At 58.6% G+C, this 8529-nt stretch overlaps 1 protein-coding gene across 1 annotated transcript; it reads right to left on the bottom strand.

Moving 5' to 3' along the window:
- Positions 1-6: 6 nt before the first annotated feature.
- LOC108290820 (tryptase beta-2-like) lies at positions 7-2276 on the bottom strand. The gene is made up of 5 exons (XM_017510809.2): positions 2207-2276; positions 1907-2078; positions 1539-1804; positions 465-628; positions 7-358 (listed from the first exon to the last, which is right to left on the bottom strand). Exons 1-5 carry the CDS (start codon positions 2265-2267, stop codon positions 188-190), a joined length of 834 nt encoding a protein of 277 aa, XP_017366298.2. The 5' UTR covers positions 2268-2276; the 3' UTR covers positions 7-187.
- Positions 2277-8529: the final 6253 nt, after the last annotated feature.

Raw genomic sequence — 8529 nt, 5'->3', positions numbered from 1 at the left:
CAGGATGGGGGAGGGGCCTCAGGATGGGGGAGGGGCCTCAGGATGGCGGTGGTTGCTCAGGATGGAGGAGGGGGCTCAGGATGGGGGCAGGTGTGGGGGGTGGCTGCCACCTGGGTAGGAAGCAGTGGTGTTGGGGACAGGAGGAGAAGGTTCTCCAGTGACCTGGGTCACCACCTGCAGGCCTGGCTCAGGCCAATATGTTCTTGGGGACATATTGGTGGATCCAGTCCAAGTAGTAGGTGACGCGGGTGTAGATGCCCGGCCGGCTGGGCTGGGCACAGCCCTCACCCCAGCTGACCACGCCCGCCTGCAGCCAGGTGTCATTCACCTTGCAGACCAGAGGCCCTCCGGAGTCACCCTGGGAAAGTCAGGGGTCAGCGCTCGCCGGCCGGGCTCTGGGGGTCGGGGTGGGGAAAGCACTGGCCGGCCGGGCTCCGGAGGTCGGGGTGGGGGTCGAAGCTTACCTGGCAGGAGTCATGCCCTTTGTCGCCCGCACACAGCATGCTGTCTTGGACGATGTGAAAGCTGTCACCCGTGTAGATGCCGGTGTGGTATTCCGAATCGCAAAGGTGGTTTTCCACTATGGGGACTTCCACCTCCATCAGCGGGTAGGGCGGGGGCAGACGCACTGTGGACACAGCGGGAGGTGGAGCTGGGGCCGGATGGGGGCTGCTGGGTGGACTTGGCGGCCGTGTCATGGGCGGGGGAGGCAGCGCTGCATACCCAGCACTGCTCTGTGTCCAGGCCTGCAGCCCCTGGGAAGGGGCAGTGACGGCAGACCAGGCCCCTCCCTAGGCTGGTCCTGGGTCCCTGGCCTCATTGAAGCCCCATGTGGGGAAGGGAGGGAGGGCTCTGGAGATTGCCAGGCCGGGATCCATGGCACGGGGGGCAGAGCCCAGGCCCCCATCTCCCCCTGGGCTCGGCTGGGCCCCAGGCGAGGAGGAGGCAGGACCCTGGGCTCAGTTTCCCCCTGCATGGAGTGGGAGAGCCGACCTCCGCTCAGGCTCCTTCTGCATGACCCGGAGGTCACTGCATGACCCAAGGCTTTGCTCTGATTTGTGGATACAATGGGGACAAGACCTTCTAGAAGTGAAAATGTGCCCTTCAGGGTCAGAGTGAGCTCCGTGTAGGCCACACAGCACCTGCCAGGCCCCCGATTCCCAGGCCTCTCCCGCCGCAGAGGGGCGGAGTGCAGGTGGCTCGCAGCCTGGCTCGGGTCTCTCTCCTTGCAGCAAGCACCCTGTGTGCCTTCTCTCTCTGCATAGCAAGTCTGTGACGTAGGAACTTTTAATGTGTCCTTTCACAGAAGGGGAAACTGAGGCCTGGAGGTGCTAAGGGAGGGGCCCAGGCCTGCTAGACTCGCCGTCTCCAGTAGGGGCACCTGCTGCCTTTCCCACTGCCCATTCCATCCATCCTGGCCTTGAGTCCCCCTCCCCGAGCTGCCCTGAGGGACGCTGTCACCCCAGGGACCCCAGGGGCTGTGCCGTGGCTGTGACCTTGTGCCCACCTGGCCCGGCCTCCCTCTGTCCTGTACGCACCACTATTGTTCACATCGCCCCAGCCGGTGACCCAGCACGGCGTCCCCGCGGGGAAGGTCTCCGAGGCAGGGGGCAGGGTGGCCATGCGGACGTGGCTGGAGACGTTCACGGGTTCCTCCAGCTCCAGCAGGGCGATGTCCGCCCCGGTCTGCACCGTGTAGAACTGGGGATGCACGATGAGCCTGCTGACCGGCAGCAGCCGGTCCTTGTAGTAGAGGTGCTGCTCCCGCAGCTGCACCCTGAAGTCGGCCAGATCCTTGACCTCCCTGGCAGCGGAGGCTCCACTCAGGCCCTGGGCAGCCCCCAGGAGCACCCGGGAGCCAGGGCACACCCAGCCCCGCCCATCCCCCAGACCCCAGGAGACTCACGGGCCCAGGCAGTGCGCCGCGGTCAGCACCCACTGCGGGTGGATGAGGGAGCCCCCGCAGAAATGAATCCAGAACTGGCCGTGGAATCTCAGGCTCACCTGCCAGGGCCACCTGCTCCCGGGGGCCTCCTGCCCTCCAACGATGTCTGCTCGTGGCAGTGCCTGGCCTGGGGCTGGGGCAGGAGCCAGTTCAGGACCAGAGCTCCCCTGTGTGGGGGCCAGCCCGGCCTCCCCAGAACCCTCCCAGGTCCCGGCCTCTGGGACATGGTGAGGGGCAGGGCGGGCCCCGGCTGGGACTCACCAGGGGCCGCGTGGGCCAGGCTCGCCAGGATGGGCAGCACCAGCAGCAGCAGGCTCAGCATCTGAGGAGCAAGAAGGGGCGGCATGAGCCCCGCTGGGGGACAGGGCAGGGCCGGGGCTGCAGAGTATGGGGTGCAGATTGAGCGGGGCGGGGGGACCGGGGCGGGTCCAGGGTCCAAGCCTGCTGGCCTGGGTCTCGGCGCTCTGGGTCTGAGGCTGGGCCGCTCTGCTCCAGGTGATGCTGATGTCAGGGTCTCTGAGAGTGGGGGACTTACCCCGGCCGCTCCCTGTTCCTTCTACCCAGTGGGCTCTCCCCTCCCCATTTATCCCTCCAGACCAGGACGGGGCGGAGGAGGGGCGCTGCACCCTCCCATCCAGCGGAGGAAGTGGATGAGTCAGACCCGGGGCCCCCATGTGACACAAGCCCTGATGACCTCTGTGTGTGGGGCTGCCAGGCCGGCCCTGCTGAGGGCTGAGCACTGGAGGCTTGCAGCTCCACCTGTCAGCTGTGGATCCCACACTGGAACGCACCACCCTCCCGCTGGTGGGATCAGCTCCTGCCCCTGCCCCGGTGCCAGGAGGCCTTCAGGCGCAGCTGCACCCAGGTCTGGCTGCCCCATGCTACAAGACCAGTCACCCCACAAGCTGTTTCCCCAAGAGCGGCACGGGAAGAGGAACCCATGTCCATGGGCCACCCTCCAAGAGGCAGGAGGTGCCAAAGGGGTGGGGACAGGACTGGTGTCTCCCTTCTAGGGACTTCGAATCAACAGGGGTGGGATGAGGCCTCCCCCACTCACTTGGCGGGGTGCTCACATGAGACCCCCTTGTCAGATGAGGAAACAGCCTTGAGAGGGGACAGCACTGAGTGTCCTCGGCCAGGAAGGGGCCCCGCTCCCTGTAAGAATTAGAGAAAGAAGAGAGAATCACGAAGGGCGGCCGGACAGTCAACAGGGCCCGGTTTACTGTGGGTAAACATGAGAGGGGCTTCTAGCCAAGCGAGGTCACAGCCACACTCTCTGCAGATTAAGGGTTTTTAAGGATTCAGGGCGGGAGAGTTTATCCGAGGCTTGGACGGCTTCTGTGTGTCTGTTGTGCTTCCGGGGGGGAGAGCTGTGTTCTGTCCTCATTCGTCTTTGTGCAGCTGCAGGCGTACCCCGAGCCTCTTTTACCTTCCGTGTCTCAGGGCACCCGAAAGGAAAGGAGCGTGCTTATGAAGGTCCGCTGTTTTCCTGGGGCCCCTTGCACGACTGCGAAGTTTGGCAGTTACCCGAGAGACTTCCCGTCCCCTCCCTCTGTGCCCGAATGGTCTTATCTGTGTTCCACTCTCCGCCCTTTCTGGCTGCTTGTAGTTAGAAGAGATTTGCTTGGTGCCTCCTTCTTCCTTGGCGGGGAGGTGCCGGAACTCACACCGACTGAGGCTGCAGTGAGCAGCCTGGGCTACAGACGGAAACATTTTCTCAAAAAAAAAAAATATATATATATATATATAGATAGATAGATACACACACACACAGATGCACACACACACACACGTGTATATATATGTATTTGTGTGTGTGTGTATATATATATATATATATATATATATATAAACAATTCTATCAATGCCATAATTTTAATGGCTTAAATGAATTGGACCAATTCTTTGAAAGACACGAGCTACTAAGAAACGCTCAAGAAGGCACCAAGGAAATGCAAGCACCTTCCCGCCCGCACCCGGCCCTCCCTGCAGCCCTGCCCTCCAAGTGCCTCGTGCTAGGGGTGTCTGCTTTCAGGCTGGTTGTGCAGGGTCTGGTGGGAGAGTGACGTGATGGGACACTGCCCTGTGTTCCCGGAGGTGGGAGCTAGGAGGACGTTGCCTTCTGGCGCGCCTGGACGCTGCAGGCATGGCGGGCCTCGCTGAGCTGTGAGGTCTCCATCTCCTCTGCTGCTGTAGAAACCGCTGCAATCTTCCTGGCTTCTGATGTCTGCCAGTTCTGGAAGTCAGATCTGACGCAGGTCTCACCATCCTGAAGCCACGTGGCAGCAGGCTGACTCCTTTTGGAGGTTCCGGGCGTCCCTTTCCTCACCTTCTGCTTTCTGGAGGCCCTGCACCCCGCTGGCTCATGATGGCACTGGGCTCACCCAGAACACGGAGGGAGGGGCTGGTTTCATCCTTATTTGTCACCAAGGTGAACACTGAACCCGCAGCTCTGAGCCGTGGCTGCCCCGGGTGCCGGCGTGCAGGAGGCCAAGTCTGTGCCCAGGGAGGGGGGCACATCCTGGTGGATGGTCAGGCAACTCCCCCCGTGCCTCAGTTTCCCCACATCAAAGAGGGGATCCCTGACCTAGAGGGTCTAAGCCAGACCCTCCAGCCTGGCCTGTGAATTGGATCTAGGGAGGGGGCAGGGAAGTCTCAGGCCCTGCCCAGGGCCCCTAATCAGCTGAGTCATCAGATGGGGTCAGAGAACGATCTGGAAGGGCCTGCCCGGGCTGGGCCGGGAGACGGTGCCCATCTGATCTGTGGCACCAGCAGGGCACCCGCTGCCGGATGTGGGGACAGGGACTTTTCAGAGGGCGGTTGTCACGGGGGCCTGAGCTGTCTCCACAGGGCTGCTGGGCTGGGAAGTATTTCTGCGTTCCTTTCTTTCTTTAAAATACACTTATTATTTTAGAACAGGCTTTGATTTGTGGAAAACTTTCGAAGAAGCCTGGAGCCATCCACGCGCCCTGGGCCTGTTTCCCGTTCCTCCTCTGGAGAGGCTCGCCGGCCGTACCTGGAGAGCCCGCGTGGTTCCCGAGGTTAACAAGCCCGTGGCTGGCTCGGATTCCCCCACCCTCCCTCGGCTCCCTCTCCTGTGCCAGGACCTCACCCCGGACCCCACGTCACCTTCCATCCCCCTCTCCTTCGCCCCTCTGGGCTGTGACACTTTCTCCCAATTCCCTTTCCCTTGATGGCCTCGACGGTGCTGAGGAGGGCTGGCCAGCGAGTCTGTAGGGCGCCAATCAGTTGGGATTTGCCTGGTGTTTTTCTCGTGCTTACCTGGGGTCACGGGTTTCGGGAGGAGGAGCCCAGAGCTGAAGTGCCTTCTCACCTGTGGCAGGTGGCGGGTCACGTGCCGTCAACCTGACTTAACACCGGCTCAGGCACAGCTGGCTCCTCACCACGCGGCCCTCCCTGCTGGCCTCAGAGCCCAGTATTGGAAGGAGTCCCTCTGAGCAGCCAGGTGGCGGTGGGGGTTCCACTGTGCTCTGCCCCCATGACAGGAGAGGGTTACAGACAGTATTTGGAATTCTCCATGGAGATTTGTCTATTCCCCCCACTGACTTACTTATTCAATTATTTATTTATATCAGCATCAACTCATGGATAGTTCTTATTTATCTTATTTTATTTACTTGATTTTTGAGATGGAGTCTCGCTCTGTCGCCCAGGCTGGAGTGCAGTGGCGCCATCTTAGTTCACTGCAACCTCCGCCTCCTGGGTTCAAGCGATTCTCCTGTCTCAGCCTCCCGAGTAACTGGGATTACAGGTGTGCGCCACCACGCCCGGCTAGTTTTTATATCTTCGGTAGAGACGGGGTTTTACCCTATTGGTCAGGCTGGTCTCAATCTCCTGACCTTAAGTGATCTGCCTGCCGTGGCCTCCCAAAGGGCTGGGATTACAGGCGGGACGCCCAGCCGGCTCCTGGAGATTTACCTCATACTTTGGTTATAATCCAGTAACATTTTCTATTTGTTTGGAGTCAGGGTCTCACTGTCGCTCAGGCTGGGGTGCAGCAGCGTGATCTCGGCTCACTGCAACCTCCACCTCCTGGCAGCCCCACGAGTAGCTGGGAGTAGAGGTGTGAACCAACCTGCCAAGCTAATTTTTGTGGATTTTGTGGAGATGGGGTTTTACCACGCTGGCCAGGCTGGTCTTGAACTCCTGAAGGGATCCATCTGCCTCGGCCTCCCAAAGTGCCACAAGCTACTGCGCCCATCCATAATTCAGTCATATTTTATTTTTATTTTTCTTAGAGACAAGGTCTTGCTCTGTCGCCCAGGCTGGAGTGCCGTAGTGTGATCACAGCTCACTGCAGATTCAACCTCCTGGGCTCAAGTGATCCTCCTGCCTCAGCCTCCCGAAGTGCTGGGGTGACAGGTGTGCGCCACCGTGCCCGGACTGGTCATACTTTATTTTGTGGCTCAAATGGTTCTGGCTTTGTCCACCGGGAGCTCTGTTGGGTGGCCTCTGTGACCCTTGGATGCCCCGCGAGTTTGGGTCTTTTTTCTGTTTTTCGCTGTTTTCCGGGCACAGGATGCTCCAGGTCATTTGTGCATTGCCCCTAGACCCGGCATTTCTCCAAGGATCCAGGCTCCTTTACTGGAGAATGCTGTTAGAAACATGATTTGGGTGGGGCGCGGTGGCTCACGCCTGGAATCCCAGCACTCAGGGAAGCCGAGGAGGGTGGACCACCAGCTCAGGGGATGGAGACCATCCTGGCCAACATGGTGAAACCCCATCTCTACTAAAAATATAAAAATTAGCCGGATGTGGTGACAGAGGCCTGTAATCCTAGTTACTCAGGAGGCTGAGACAGGAGAATCGCTTGAACCCAGGAGGTGGAAGCTGCAATGAGCCGGGATCGCTGTCAGTGCACTCCAGCCTGGCGACAGAGTGAGACTCCATCTCGAAAATAAAAAACAAAACAAAACAAAACGCCAAGACCTGGGCCCAGGTGTGCCTGCTGTTAAGGAAATGTCACCACCTGTGCCCCACGCAGCCAACAGAGTGCGCAGGTGTGTGTGCACCAGCGGCGTACAGACACGTGCCCGTGAATAGCCTCCGGGAGCAGCTGTATCTAGTTAAACTACACGTGCGTTCACACCGGCGTCGTCCCCTCTCACCCACCACCTCCGGGATCACGCTGGCTTCCTCCCTCTGTCCACCTGTACCTCCAACACCAGCAGCGAGAAACCGGTTCCCACCAGCGTCCGCACCAGGATGTCCCCACCGGGATGTCCCCACCCGCCATCCGCTGACTTCACTGTTCAATCTGCGAGCCTCTATGTCAGCGCCCGTGCTGCCAACCCTTTCCCTCCTGCAAAACAGCTGTATCAGCCAGGGCGTGGCGGTCCCCTGCAGGTCCCGCAGCTTGAGTCTCACAGACTCCACTCGTCCCCAGAGTGGCTCGGGCCAGCGCCCGTCACCCACCCTGCAGTGAGGTTACGCAGCCACATTTGTAACGGCTCTGCGTTCTTGTTTTCGTAGTATTCCTTCGCAGGGTGCGGTTCTGTTTATCTGGTCCCTTGCTGATGGACTTTCACGGGTTTCCTGTTTGGGCTGCTACCAGAAAAGCTGTGGGATCTACTGCTGGTCACGTCTTCGGGGGAGGTACTGCGGGAGGTAGAACAGTTCTTCAGAGTTTCCTTTCTTGTTAAAGAAGAAGAAGAATAAATGTTAGAAATAATAGTCTCTTTGAAAGACTTCCTTCAAAGGCTTCTTGCTGGCAGCTGTTTGTCAAGCCCCGTTCTCTGTGTCTGTTAGATGTCCTCACAGCCACGTAGCACATTCTATGTCCTTGGACCTCAGGACACCTGTGCCGGACGAGCTCACAGGCAGGTCCCAGCTCAAAGCGTACACCTCTTCCTTATTTATTTCTTTTGGTTCTCCATTATTTTTACCTGTTTAGAAAAGTTTTAAGTTGTGAGCCAATCGGGTTTTAATTTAGGTTGTGAGGTCTGGCCCCAGCCAACGGAGATCAGACACAGCAGTAAGGACGACCCCAAATGCGTGACATAGAAATACGTCTGCTTTTCCTTTGTTCATTGCACTCTTGTGGCAAGATGTCTAGTGGGAGCACCCTTCTGCAGAACGTAAAAGGGCCTTGCTGAGAGATCCTGTGTCCCAGAGCTGACTTTCCTTTGCAGCACTGAGCATCTGTTTCCAACAGGCACAATTTATTTCTCTTGGATAAATACCTAGTAGTAAAATGACTGAGTCCTAGGGTGACTTTTATTTATTGAGATGAAGTCTTGCTCTGTCGCCCAGGCTGGAGTGCAATGGCATGATCTCGGCTCACTGCAACCTCTGCCTCCTAGGTTCAAACGATTCTCCTGCCTCAGCCTCCCAAGTAGCGGAGATTACAGGCACCCACCACCATGCCTGGCTCATTTTTGTTTGTTTGTTTTCAGTAGAGACAAGGGTTTCAACATGTTGGCTACGCTGGTCTTAAACTCTTGACCTCAGGTGTTCCACCCCCCTTGGCCTCATGAAGTGCTAGGATTACAGGTGTGAGCCACTGCACCTGGTCAAATAACTTTATTTTTAAAAATAGCTCCTGTGAGGGCTGGGCACGGTGG

This window comes from Cebus imitator, unplaced genomic scaffold, assembly GCF_001604975.1.
Source record: "Cebus imitator isolate Cc_AM_T3 unplaced genomic scaffold, Cebus_imitator-1.0 Scaffold444, whole genome shotgun sequence".
NCBI classification, from domain to species: Eukaryota; Metazoa; Chordata; class Mammalia; order Primates; family Cebidae; genus Cebus; species Cebus imitator.
Note: the sequence above shows the minus strand (reverse complement) of the source record. Positions and strands in the feature narration are given on the sequence as shown.